This window comes from Fukomys damarensis, unplaced genomic scaffold (assembly GCF_012274545.1).
Source record: "Fukomys damarensis isolate Sample0158 unplaced genomic scaffold, DMR_v1.0_HiC HiC_scaffold_26, whole genome shotgun sequence".
NCBI classification, from domain to species: Eukaryota; Metazoa; Chordata; class Mammalia; order Rodentia; family Bathyergidae; genus Fukomys; species Fukomys damarensis.
Window position 1 is genome coordinate 3,466,208 of NW_022900938.1, and position 14,023 is coordinate 3,480,230.

A 14,023-nucleotide genomic window follows, 5' to 3' on the forward strand; every position below is an offset into this window, starting at 1 on the left:
TTTTTTTTTTTTTTTTTTTTGAGATAGGGTCTCACTATATAGTTCAGGCTAGCCTTCAATTCATTATGTACAGGGTGGCCTTGAACTCATGGTGATCCTCCTGCCTCAGCCTCCTGAGTGCTGGGATTACAGTCATTTGCTACCATGCTCAGCCTTTAATCTCCTTTTGATCAAGATACAATTTAAACCTGTCATCTTTTGATTAAATGGTGCATCTTGGGCATATTGAAGGGCATCTTCAAAAGTGACTTGTTTTGAGTAATGGCTTATATAATTTTGCTTTTCTAATTGTCAGCTGATGTCTTGTAGAGTAAGGTGGGTATTTGTTTTCTAATACAGCGAATCTGTTTTCCTATTCAGTATTTCTTCATTTCAATTTCATTAGACTTGGGTCCTTTTAGAAGTCTTGAAAAAATTTTGTGGATTATTCATTAGGGTGATTTGAGGCCACTACTGTAAAAATCATTCTCTAATTTCTGTTTGGAATGATCATTTATATGACCGGTGATAGATGCAGGCCTTTGGACTGAGTTGTGACTGCAGCTCTTGGGGAACTTTTGCTAACCCTGGGCCCAAACTTGTCATCCTCCTGCCTCCAGTGTTTTGTTCTTTTAGAAATAAGATGAACCAAAGTGTTTTTTCCAGAATATTTCATTTGTTTTACTTTCTACTATTGTCTGTTCCTTTATTTACGATTATAGTTGTTGATTTTTTCCCATAATTTTTTACTTTAATCTAGTAATCTTTGAATTTCACTGTATGAGCAGGGTTTTAGAGACACGGATTAACCAGTCACTTTGATGTTCTGGGTTTAGGCGCTGCTTAGATACTCTGTCCACTGCCAGGGTACTCCCTGGTGCGGAGCTCTCTCCTGAAAACTTGGTGCTGATGTTTTAATTAGTGAACTTGCTGAGTGATCGGGCCCTGTGCAGCCTCTGTGAAGGGGGTATCATGAGGAAACTGTGGCAGAGGGTTGGGTTTTTCATGATACTGTATATTTTGTTTGATTTAAATAATGTTTTATTTAAAAAAAACACCAAAAATACATGAAAATACAATAGAGGTGATGTGCTTAAATGTCACTAAATAGTTTGTATGATTCTGCTAGTGTGATTAAAGGGTGTGTGTAGGTATAATGGAGGCCCACAGTCTGAGCCGTGGGACTGCATCAGCTCAGGCCGCTTCCCTCAGCCAATGGGTTGCATTTTTCCAATTCCTTTAGCTCCTCTGGCTTATGAGCCGTTCTCTACTCTTGCTATGATATACGAGGACCAAGGCGACATGGAGAAATCCTTGCAGTTCGAATTGATTGCCGCGCATTTAAATCCCAGTGACACTGAAGAATGGGTTAGACTGGCAGAAATGTCTCTGGAGCAAGACAACATTAAGCAGGCTATCTTCTGCTATACGAAAGGTAACTGAAATGTCTCCCTGCTCTGACTAGCGTCACATAGTAGGTGTTTGTTGGCTGCAGTGTGCTTGTTTCCTGCACTCAGTTGTACCACACTGATAAGCACCAAAGTCGGTAGAAGAACTTTTAGTTTCCTGGTAAGGTCTGTCTTGGCTCTAGGCTGTTCCTTGAAAATTCAGATTGGACTTGAGTGACCAAGTGAGGAAGGTGAATATGAGGACTCAGGCTTTGTCTGGTCTTAGCTCACTCCTCGCCATGAATTCCTGTGAAGAAAGCTGTCTTCCAGATAACTTCCTGTTCCCACTGTTTATTAAATTTTCTGGGAACATGATGGGCCCCGTTCAGGTGCTGTGTACCTCTTTGTGTGATAAATATGTAACTGACTCCTTTCCTTTCTTCTAGCTCTTAAATACGAACCTACTAATATCCGGTTTCTGTGGGAGCGATCAAGTCTATGTGAGCAGATGGGTGACCATAAAATGGCAATGGATGGGTACAGGCGAATTCTAAACCTTTTGCCTACGTCTGATGGAGAGCGCTTTATGCAGTTGGCTAGAGATATGGCCAAGTAAGTTTGGGGTCAAGGGTATGTGGGTGCTGTTACTAGTCGTCCTGTTTTGTGGGGCAGAGCATTAATGTAAAGTGGAACATGACCGCCATTGACATTTGAGGAAGATTTTATGTTTGGTTAAATAGTAAATTTTTGGAGTACTTTTCTGTTTCCAAGTTAGCTGATTGTTTAGAAAACCTTACACATAAGGTTACGTTTCCAGTGCTCAGACCTGCAGAATGAAGCATGTTCTGAAAGGTGATGAGCTTCCCAGGTTTTCACAACCTGCCTGAAATTGTGTATATTGCGGTATCTTTAAAATTACTTTTTGGTACAGACAGGCCAGTGAAACATTTTGTGAGATATTCTAGTCATTTTATCTAAAGCCAGTGGAATAACGTTATGAGACTAAAAGGGTTTTTTTGGTACATGTTACTGACTGGTATGTACTTTAAAGTACAGGAAACATTTTGAGCACATTGTGTCTTGTGCATTTTTGCGGTTTTTATTTTTTGAGATGGTGTCTCGCTTTGTGGTTCAGATTGGCCTGGAACTCACTATGTAGCCTAGGCTGGCCTCAAACCCACAGTGATCCTCCCGCCTCAGCTTCCCAAATGCTGGGATTGCAGGTGTGCATCACCAGGCCTGGCAGTGGTTCACTTTCTGTTCTGGGGGTGTCTGGTATGCAGTGTTTTAGCCTCACGTGAGCCGTCTTGACCCTGACGCATGAGGTTAGAACTATTGTGATGTTGCTTCTCTGTGCAGTTGCCCCATACATGCCCAGGAATACAGAAGTGTTGGAGGACATTCGGAGAGGAGGAGGAGCCTGTTGGAGCCCCGAGAGTGGAGGGCCTTCCGGGCCACGTGCTGTTCGCTTGGTGCTCAGTGGCTGTGCTCTCGGCTTCTGTTTAGGGATCACTAGGTGGCCTGTGCGGAAGGCTCCTCTTCCATAACTGTCCTTCACGCCTGTTCTGCTACCACTGTGGAGATTTTCCTCCCTGGAGCCGTGGTGCCGTGACCGCTGAGTGACCAGGCTCTCCCTCCAGAAGTACTGAGGGCTTCTTACATGGGGGGCACTGCTCAGAGAGCTGCGAGGGCCGGGCATGAACACACCGTGCAAGTGCCCTGCTCTGTGGAGCTTTCGTTCCTGTGGAGGGCGATAGAAAGAAAAGAAACAGATAAACATATGTCAGATGGCGGTGATAAAATAGAAAGCACAGAAAAGAGGACAGGAATAGGAGGGATGGGTGTTATTGTACAGTAGCTTGGTTAAAGAGGACTCGGGCCTTGCGTTAGATCCACCAACTAAAGCGTACAGGCATTTAGGGAAGCGCAGTGCAGGCAGAGGAAGTGGAGGTGGACAGCTGTGTTCCGGGACAGCGTGGTGTCAAGGGGAGCACGGCACAGAGGTCTCGGGAACAGAGACTTCTGCCCTGTGTGCTGCCATCGGTGCCTTGGCTTTGGCTCTGAATGTTTTTAAAACCCACTAGACTGGATCGAGGAGTGGCATGGTCTGAGTTAGTTTTATGCACAGTGGCTCTGGCTGTTCTTGGAGAACAGATTGAAGGGAGCGAAGGCAGAAGCGGGGAGTCCGGTCAGGAAATTACTGCGGTGACACTTGGAGGGGCAGACAGTGGCCTGGACAGGGTAGAATCGGCAGGAGGGGATGAGAGTCATCAGATTCTGGATGTAACTGAAAGGCCGAGCTTGCAGCTTGTGATGTATTGGACATAGAGAGAGAGAGAGAGAGAGAGAGAGAGAGAGAGAGAGAGAGAGAGAGTGAGTGTGTGTGTGTGTGTGTGTGTGTGTGTGTGTGTGTGTGTGTTTTGGAAAGAACCGTGAAAGAGAAGCAGGTATTGGGAAGAGCTCTCGGGACTGAACCACAAGGGTCTCCAGCATTTAGTAGTCAAGGAGAAGAGGAGGAAATAGCAGGGAGACAAAAGGCCATGGCCAGGGAAGATGAAAGCCACTAAGAAAATAGGATGTATGTTCTCAGTCGTACTGAGGGAAGCACTGAAAGGCGCCTGCGTGATCAGATGGCAGAGGAGGAGGACCGGGCTTGACAGTGACCGTTGCCAGCTGGAACCCAGTTTGGCGGAGCTGTGCACTGCAGATTTGAGTAGATGGGGTTAAAGAGACCTGCGGGCAGTGGGCAGCCCTGGGGGAGGGACGGGTTGTAGGAATCGGAGGTAAGGAGGATGTGAAGGTACGGTGCGCTCAGACTGAAGTCCGTGGTGTACAAGCGAGTCTGTCCCAGGAGAGCACTTGTAAGTCAGATTCGCTCCTGCGTCCGACAGTGAGTCTTACACAGCACACCGGTGACGAGTTCCCAACTGGAATGTCCAGAAGTCAGGGACTTACTGTCTTTAGGTTGGAATCGTCCACAACTGAGGGCACACTGAAGTTTTGTGAGAGCCAGGACAGTTGTAGGTCTTCCTCTCAAATTAAAAAAAAAAAAAAATGAAAGTCATTTGTTAGAAGGCCCGAGCAAGTTTCAGTACCAGAATTATGTAAGCATTCATCCCTCTTGGCAATTTTTAAGGAGTTACTATGAAGCCAATGACGGTGCCTCAGCTATTAGCATAATCGAAGAAGCTTTCTCCAAACACCAGGCCCTGGTCTCCATGGAGGACGTGAACATCGCGGCCGAGCTGTACATTTCTAACAAGCAGTACGACAAGGCTTTGGAGGTAGGCATGCTGCTGCCTTTCCCTGAAGTGGTGCGTGTTTCTGTGTTCCAGAAAGGCTTGCAGATTGACCATTCACTTCAATTATATTTAAATTCTGGGTCTAGATTCTGTAGTAAAGCGTGCTTCTCCTGGGATGTGAATGTGTGCCCCGGCGGGCAGCTGGACAGGCAGGTGGGCTGGGGTGGCAGCCGATGAGGTATTGTGTGTCTTCGGTGTGGACGCAGTGGGACTATGTCCCTTCTCGGGATTCCTCATTTTAAAAGACCCTCTGTTCTTTCATTTCCCATTTCTATCTTGCAGGGATTATTTGAATTATTTATAAACCTTGGCATTATGAAAGGTTTTCATAAATATTGTGTTCTTTCCCTTTTCCCATTCTCTCAGGTAATTACAGATTTTTCTGGAATTGTGCTAGAAAAAAAGCCTCTGGAAGAAGATGGCCCCTCGGAGGAGGATAAAGGTAGTTTCCTCGTACAGAGCGTGGCCTCGGATCTGCAGATAATGTTGTCAGCGTTTCCACCCAGCACCGGGAGTGGAGCCTGGTCGGGGCGTGCCCGCTGGCCCTGCCTGGTCAGGGTGATGTACAGCGTCCTGAGTGAGAAGCGGGAGTCGCGGTGGTTTGAAAGGACCGCCATTCCCAGACTAACCAGAAACGAGCACGCCTCTTGGTGCAGGGGGTGTTGCTGTTGAGTGCAGGTGTGGTTCTTCTAAATGTAGAACCGGGAGAGTAAATGTCAGTGATGAAAGATGGCTTTGTAAGGATGCGCTCTGTCCAGCGGGAGGGCTGCCTTCCCCAGGCGGCTTCGTACCCATCCGTCCCCTGTGCTCTCTGCACCTCCCTGGCCGAGCCGGGGCAGCTGTGATTGGCCCAGGTTCCAGGCTTCACTCAGTCGCTCTGCCCTCGCTCTGCGGGGTCCTTGCGTCATCAGATGTCCTCTCGGTAGCCTCTGCCTTCTCCCAGCCTTGCAGAGTGTCTTGATTTTTAGACGCATCTTGTATTCGGGATAGTTGGCGTTTACTTTGTGATCTGAGGTGAGAGCAAGGAGTTTGGTTTTACACATGTCGCAGATCGCCGGGAGCTGTCTTGCGCCGAGCAGCGTCTTAGCGCGCTTGGGTGGCTGTGTCGGCATTTAGCTGGGTGCTTTGTAGACATCACACGTCTGTCCGTTGCTCGCAGTCCTTCAGGTGAGCTGAGCTCTGCACGGCACTTTGGAGTCTCCCGCCCCTTTTCAGGGCACGCAGTTCGTCTGCTGTGTCCTCAGGCAGGAGGAGTGAACGGAGCTGCAGCCCCTCCAGAAGCACAGGAGTCCTGCCCCACCCTGCACGGGCTTAGTTTCAGTGCAAGAGTTTTGGGGAAAGAAATTTCTGCCAAGCAGATCAGAGTGATGAGAGTTTGCAGTATGGAACCCGCATGTCAGGAGAATCCCTGCAGGCAAACGGACCTGGTCCTGTCTTCAGGGTGCTTGTGGGTGGCTGAGCGTCACTCTCCATGGAGGTGAATTCTGCTTTCTCATTGAGCACAGCAAATACCAGCTGTTATCTTGAAGCTCAGTGATTAAAAAGTCTCCTAATATTAAAACTTGTTCTAGTCTCCCTATGACTTGGTAACTTTATATGGTACTATAATTTATAACACGGTCTATAAAAATGGATGAATTTAATTTTTAAAGTAGTTTTAAATTTTCTGTCTTTTCAGGTAAATTGCTTTTTTTTTTTTTTTTTTTTTTTTTTTTTTTTTTTTTTGCTAATGTTCTATGCTTTAGAATTTTCTGAAGTGGAAACATAAAGTGTATGTGGAATTTATGCAAAATATAAAATAAGTCTGTGTCAAAAATTTTTTAACTTCCCAGGGCTTTAAGAATTGTTTTAGCTAGTTGGAGGTTTAACTCAGTGGTGCCGCTGCCTTCCTTGCAAACACAAAGTCTGGAGTTCGAAACCCAGTACCAAAAAAAAAAAATTGTTTTTGCTGTAGTGAAATTCTAGAAAACAGCACAGTGTCATTTTACTCTCAGTAGCCTTTTTGTAGTTAACACTGGAAAGAGGGTTTGATTTTAAGAAGAAAGAAGTCATCTCTGTGGTGTTCTTTGTTTTTTTTTTTTTTTTTTTTTTTTTTTTTTTTTTTTTTTTTTCTTGAGACAAGGTCTCCCTATGTAGTTCAGGCTGGCCTTGAACTCACTAGGTAGCCCAGGCTTGCCTCAAACTCGCAGTGATCCTCCTGCCTCAGCCTCCTGAGTGCTGGGATTACACGGCTGGCTTTGAAGTTTTGGTAGAGAATGTGGGGTTTATGTGTGTTTGGCGAAGAGGATGGTAAGGCAGGAACGGGAAGGGTGGGTGCCGAGGGCCGACAGGCTGGAGGAGGCTGGAGAGCGCGTGCAGGCTGGGGCCGCTTGTAGGAAGGGAGGCGGCTCCGAGCTCGCATGACAGGAGCCTCCGTCTTTGCTGCCGCAGCCGGCGACGAGGGAGTCACCTGCGCCATCCCCGAGGGCGTGCCCATCGACATCATGGTGAAGCTGATGGTCTGCCTGGTGCATCTGCACATCCTCGAGCCGCTGAATGTAAGGGGCAGCGAGGGCTGAGGTCACCCCGCGGCGGGGAAGCGCGGCGAGCCCTAGGTCCTCGTTTCCCATGGAGGAGGGTGCGAGGGGCGGGCAGCGCCCTGCCGAAAGCTAGGTGTTTGGGGATTGGGCTTCTAATCGGGTTTTTCCTTGTAAAATGAACCAAGATCGGAAATTGAGGTGGGCCATTACCCAGCCCTTCGCTGTCGCTGACCGCGGGCCAAGTTCCAGGGAGCAGAGACCCTCGGGACGGCCCTCGGTGTGTCCCAGGCCCACAAGGGCGGGGCATGCATTTCGTTCCCTGTGGGGGAAGTGTTGGGTCAAAATAAAAATCCCTGCTTTGATGGCTCTCGCTCTAACGGGATTGCGTAGTAATCCATGGAGGACAGGCTGTTTTCTGGTGTAGGTGTTCTAGAGAAAGACAAGGAAAGCGGGTGATACTGGGGTGCAGGGAGTTGCGCATTTTCTCCGGGGGTCAGGAAAGACCTCCGGCCCAGGGCGGGCGAGGCCGAGGACTTCAGCAGCCTCTGCTGCTGTGACAGAGACGCGGGGCTGGCGTGCGCGGCCGTAACCAGGCTCTCTGTGCCCCAGCCTCTCCTGACGACGCTGGTGGAGCAGAACCCCGAGGACATGGGGGACCTGTACCTGGACGTGGCGGAGGCGTTCCTGGACGTCGGGGAGTACAACTCCGCGCTCCCACTCCTTAGCGCGCTGGTTTGCTCGGAGAGATACAGCCTCGCGGTGGTTTGGCTCCGCCACGCAGGTAGCTGTTCTTGGCGGGAAGAGCTTGCTTTGCCCAGGCGGTGGTGACCCTAAAGGACCCCTAGCATAGGGCCTGCGTTTGTGCTGTAAATGCCCCCTAGCAGGAAGTCAGGCTGCTGTGTCCCTGCATGCCTGCCTCAGCCGTGCCCTCGCTTGGTCTCTGGTATTGCATTGCCAGACGTGGGGTACAATCTAATCTTGGAAGTTTCACACTACTTTTAAAGTAGTTGATACATTTTCCATGCTCTCTAAGCCGCACATGCACAAGATTACGTTTCATCATTTTTTGTCACTATGCCCAAGTCCACAGTAACCTCAAATCATTTAGAGTAGAAAGATAACTTATTAATAGATTTAGTAATTGAACATAAAAAGCCGTGTTAGAAGTAGAGCTCCTTTGGTTTAGGGTACTGCGTGATGGAAGAAGGTTCTAGGCCCTGTCATACGTGGCAGCGAGTCCTCTGGCTGGAGACCACTGGGTACATTTCAGGACGGGAGTGTAGCTTGTTGCGTCCCAGGAACTGGAGAAGAGGCCTTCATGGTTACGTGCTCGTGTTCGGATGAGTGAGCAGCAGCACACACGTTACACCATCGTTAAACGTGGTCTCTGGGATGGGCATTGCAAAGATGAGCAGAGAGTTTCAGTTTTGTGCCTCTCTAAGGCTGTGATACTGAAACCGCCCGCATGTAACCAACAGTAGGAAGTTTAAAAAGCCTGTTTAATTACACTCGTGATTCTGGTAAGTGCTGTTTCCATTTGGGACCCATGTAGCTTAGTGAATGAAGGGCAAAAAATACTTAAAGCATAACAGTGTATCTTTTAACAGTGAAAAATGAAAAGTACAGGAAATGCCATTGGGATGGTCCACTTAAGCATTCTAATTTAGTTTCAGGATTTGACTGCAGGGTGGCGGTTCAGAGATTTGAGAATCAGGTGGAGGCAGGACTATCTAGGAGACCCCTGCATGGAAGAGAGCAGGGTGCAGGGCCTAGATTGGGGCGGCGCTCAGGATGGAGCCTGAGGTTCTGGCAGTCGTACTTCAAGAGTGTACCCTGTGGGGCTGGTGGTTGGTACCAGGGCTCCCAAAATTCAGGAGCCCCGCAGGTGACCAGGGAATGAAGTGGGTGAGGCCTGAGCCCGGAGGGAGAGCCCCGTGCAGGGCTGATGTGCCTGCCTCACGGGCGTGGGGACCACTGGAGCGATCCACGCTCGCCAAAGAGTCCAGTATGGGAGCTGTGTAAAACCCTCACTTCTATGTACGCCGGCAGCTAATAGCCCTTAGACCGCTGTGCCCTAATAAACACGTCTGTAGGTGAAGTGGGACCCATATCCGTGTTACCATGGTATTGTTGGAGGGAAAATTCGGAAACCTAAATGTCATGTGCTATGGTTGAATCTTCAGTTTGACTGTTATATACTATTCGGAAGGCCAGTGAAGACAGGCAAATGTTTAAAGCGCAGTGCACCAAACTATATGTGTGCCGGTGACAGCCAGCCTTTTACGTTTAATTGGTTACGGAGAGCAGTGGAGTCACTGATCAGGCAGGAAGATACTGTAGTACTGAGGTGCTTTGAAGTGCTAAAGATGCATGCGCCCATCTCTCCCTTCACGGTATCGCTGTGACCTTCACAAGGGAATCTGGCACGGTGCGCAGCCGGTGGCCCCGCCAGTGCTCTCTGACCTTGTCCTTGTCCTTGTCCTAGAGTGCCTGAAGGCCTTGGGCTACATGGAGCGTGCCGCTGAGAGCTACAGCAAGGTGGTCGATCTGGCCCCGCTCCATCTGGACGCCAGGATCTCCCTTTCCACCCTTCAGCAGCAGCTGGGCCGTCCCGAGAAGGCGCTGGAAGCTCTGGAACCAATGTATGACCCAGACACGCTAGCCCAGGATGCAAACGCTGCCCAGCAGGTGGGCGCTGGACCGCATTTGAGCCCTTCCTGCTCAGTCGCCGAGGGTGTCGTGCTTATAGTCAGTGTATGTGACGTGTCAGACCGCCCGAGATTCCAGCTCACCCCAGCCAGCACGGCACAAAAGAAACAGATGCAGGCAGGGTGTGGGGGACAAGGAGACCTTCTCCATTGTTGGTGGGAGTGTAAACTAGGGTCACTGCTGTGGAATCTGTGGAGGTTTCTGAGAAATAGAACTCTAGTTGGACCCAGCTGTACCTCTTCTAGGTACGTTACCCACAGAGGTAAGGATTGATATGCAGTGACTGGAGTCAGTCTAGATGCCCATCCACAAACTGGGCAAAAGAATGTGGTATCTAGACACATGGAATATTACTCAGCCATAAAGAATGAGTTCATGTCCTTTGCAGAAACATGGCTGGATCTTGAGACATAATGTTAAGTGCAATAAGTCAGACACAGAAAAGTTAAGTACTGCATGGTTTCTCTTATGTAAGAAACCTTAAATATAAATGAAGAATGAAATAAAGGAGAGATGGTAGGAAACAGGAGGCAGACTTTTTGGAGGTGGGGAAGGGATCAGGAGCAGGAAGGGTTGGATGTGGGCAGGGATCAGGATGGGTAAAGACAGCTGTGTATGTATGGCTCTCTGTATATCTTTAATCATTTATAATTCCCCCCAAAATGAATGTAACTATTATGTATCACAAATACTAATAAAAAAAAATCAGTGTCTTTGAAAATTGATTTTTAAGTTACTGAGTTTCAGCCACTTTTTGTTAGACACTATAAATTTTACTTTCTAAAATGTTGGATCTTAGTTGTTATGAAAGACCGTAAAGCAAATGTTCTCACAGCTTGGTGTCTAAAGCAGAATTTCCCTGTGCACAGAAAACTGCAGCAAAGCCCTTCCGTCCCACTCACGACAGTGTGCTTGTCCCTCAGGAGCTGAAGCTGCTGCTGCACCGGTCCACGCTACTGTTCTCGCAAGGCAAGATGTACGGTTACGTGGACACCCTGCTCACCATGCTGGCCATGCTCCTGAAGGTGGGCGGCGACCGCTGTGTGTTCCTGTTGACTTTGGAAATAAGCAGAATGTGGCTGCTTTGTCATTGGGTCACTCTTGGGTCGGGGCCGTGTCCAGACGTCACCGAGCCCCATGCGGTCGTAGTTGGGGCTTCCGGTGTGGCTGGACTGAGGGTGTGACTGGAATTGATTCCCGGTCCTGTGCTAGGCCCAAGGACACCAGGATGACGGGGGTGACTGCTGTGCCCCGAGCAGTTCTGAGAAGAAAGGGGCAGAGAGATGCTGTTCCCTTGCTTGTTGCTCTCTTCTGCTTGCCTCTGTGGTACTCCGCTGCCACGCCACCCTGCCCCGGGGCCAGCTGATTGTGGATGGAAACCTCTTCAAACTGAGCTAAATAAACCTGCCCTCCTTCAACTCTGGGAGTCGGGTAGGAGAAAAGTAACTATGACAACTCTGTTACACTATTTTTTCTTTTTTGGTACCGGGGATCGAACTTGGGACCTTGCGCTTGCGAGGCGGGTGGCAGAACCACTGAAGCTACATCCAGGCCCACTATTACACTTTTTAAAGTCAGTTAAAAATGAGACTTAGAATTTGGTGGTGTACAGTTAAAAGTTCTTTCGACATGATCGTATAAATTCACCTGGAGAATTGAAGTAAAATCCTGCCTGGTACTCACTGAGGAAAGTAAGACCACATCCGGAGCAGTACACAGTACCATGCCTTCCAGACGGGTACCTTTTAGTCTGGCTTTGGCAGGAAGTAGGCAGGTGTGTGCTTTACCCCCCGCCCCCACCCCAGTCTTCCCCTGCATGTGTTATTTTTTCTTTTAGTATTTTGAGACAGAGTCTTGCTGTGTAGTTCTGCCTGGCCTTGAACGCAACTATATAGCCCAGGCGGGCCTTGAACTCATGACAGCCCCTCCGCCTCAGCCTCCTGAGTACTGGGGTCCTAGGTGAGAGCCACCACACCCAGCTCTGCACATTTTGTAAAGTGAACATGAATTGATTTCTTTTCCTTCTAAGGTGAATACTGTGACCCCCCCCCAAAATTCTTTTGGTAAGAAAACAGTAATTCACAGTACTTTTAGATGTGTGCTTGTGCGTGTGTGTGCGTGTATTTAATACAGTAATTTGACTGCTCTTTCCCTTCGTAGGAAAGTTTTCATGCACATAGTGCTTATGGTTTATTGGTTTTTAATAAATTGACTAAAAAGTACCTAATTATCATCTTCAATTCAGGTAGCTATGAATAGAGCCCAGGTCTGCTTGATATCCAGCTCCAGATCTGGAGAGAGACATCTGTACCTTATGAAAGTATCACGAGACAAAATATCAGACAACAATGACCAAGAGACAGCAAATTGTGACGCAAAAGGTAATTCACTTGCTTTATTATAGACAACTTGGCTGAACTGAAAGACTCAGGAAGTAACAACTGGTAGGAAATCTCATGGAAAATAGACCCTTTTGTAATAAAATGAAATTTTCAACTGTAGATACCTGACATATAATAAGCTGCTAAAAGACTACATGTCCAGTAAGTTCCTGACATGTGAACGTTGGATTTGTTCCTAAGTCCTGTGAAAGTCTGTAACTCGGATGTTTGTTAAGTCGGGGATTTACTGTACTTCAGTTTAAAAGCATTTATAGGAAGCTGGCACGTGTCCATGACTCAACACCGGCAGGATGAGGCAGGAGGATCACAAGTTCGTGCCCTGCTTGGGCAGTTAGCAGCTTAACGAGAGGAAAGAAGCTGGGGATACAGCTCAGTGCAAGGGCCCTGGGTTCAGTCGCCAGCAATGCAAGAGGAAAACATTTGCTTGAGTCTTTGTGTGACACGAGTAAAATAAAACTTTTTTTACTTTTTAAGAAGTACTTGTAAGAAATCTGTGAAGATTAGGTAAGAGTAGGGCTCTTTGTCCAGCCCTTTCAGTTACAGACTCGTTTTTGACAAAGCTAGTGATCCTCACAGAAGCTCTTTGAAATAGGTTGTGAGCAGTCTCGGGTTAGGACTTGGAGGCTTCTGTTTTAATTGGAGAAAGCATTGGCATGCTTGGGTGAGGTTATTACTCAGAGAGAGACCTTTGGGAATGACTTGGGCTGCAAGCTAGGTCTGTCAGGGAGAAGAAGGCTTCGTTAGTTAATTCAGCAGACACTCCGCAGGCTCCCGGAGCCCCGGCCAGCTCTCCGGCCACTTGCCCTGCCTTGGCAGTGTGCGTTCTGGATCACCTTCCTGTAAAGTTAGTTTGCTCTACCTCTGACCTGCCTGTTTTTTCACTGATTGCTTATTTCAGGTCTATCATTGGTCTTTCTTAGATTCATAAGGTTTTGCTGATTTTATCAGGGTGGGGATTAGGTTGGACTAGGAGGAGACAACTCTGCAGGTCACAGGCAAGGTTGTGCTCTGATACTTCCCCTCCCAGAAATGTCCTCAGACGCTGTCCTTACAGCAATTGTATTTTAGGACTGTGGAGCATCCCACTGGACAGCAGTTCATAACTTAATCATTGTCTTATTTTTCAGTGATTGCATCTGATAATTAATAATAACTAGTAAGCATCTTCATATATGTATTCACATTTTGATTGGACAGATTCCCAGGAGAATTACTGGATCAAAGAGAGTAAAAAAACTTTTATTTTTTTAAGGTTAAGGTTTCTTATAGAGAAATAAGGTAAGGTTTTTAAAGGAAAAGAAAAATGTAAAGGCAGAGATAGGACAGTTGAGATTGGGTCAGAGAAAACCCGAGTCACAGTGTGAGCCCGGCCTGGCTTGCCCAGCAGGCCTGACACCCGTCTGCACTGTGTCCGCGTTAGTCCTCCAACTGCCGGCAAGGGGCAGCGAGGGCTGAAGGGTGAGTACGGGGCCGGAGGTCAGGGCCTCCGGATGGGCCTCCGTTCACTGGGCTCACAGGGAGAATCAGGACCGGGTGGCGACACTGGCCGAGGATCTTAAAATCCAGAAGTGTCAGATGACTCGGAGGGGAGCGTGGCGGTGACCCTGTGAGTCCTGTGAGGACGAGGACCTGGGCTGACACGAGAGGAGCAGAGCCTTCCTACAGCAGCAGGTGGGCTGAAGTCAGCCGCTGAGGGATCCCCTGCCAGCTGAGACCTTTCTGGC

General features: G+C 48.3%; 1 protein-coding gene across 2 annotated transcripts in view; it reads left to right on the forward strand.

Annotated features, from left to right (window-relative positions):
* Positions 1-14,023, forward strand: part of Gtf3c3 (general transcription factor IIIC subunit 3) — a 28,239-nt gene that overhangs the window by 6,038 nt on the left and 8,178 nt on the right. Inside the window, exons 5-13 of one of the 2 annotated variants that reach the window (XM_010631956.3) lie at positions 1,223-1,414; positions 1,814-1,979; positions 4,504-4,651; positions 5,036-5,111; positions 7,100-7,206; positions 7,798-7,969; positions 9,674-9,876; positions 10,821-10,922; positions 12,143-12,278. In XM_010631956.3, coding sequence (XP_010630258.1) covers positions 1,223-1,414; positions 1,814-1,979; positions 4,504-4,651; positions 5,036-5,111; positions 7,100-7,206; positions 7,798-7,969; positions 9,674-9,876; positions 10,821-10,922; positions 12,143-12,278 — 1,302 coding nt within the window. Of the gene's footprint in view, positions 1-1,222; positions 1,415-1,813; positions 1,980-4,503; positions 4,652-5,035; positions 5,112-7,099; positions 7,207-7,797; positions 7,970-9,673; positions 9,877-10,820; positions 10,923-11,109; positions 11,366-12,142; positions 12,279-14,023 lie in introns of those variants that run through there. The other variant, XM_010631957.3, reaches the window with a different exon arrangement.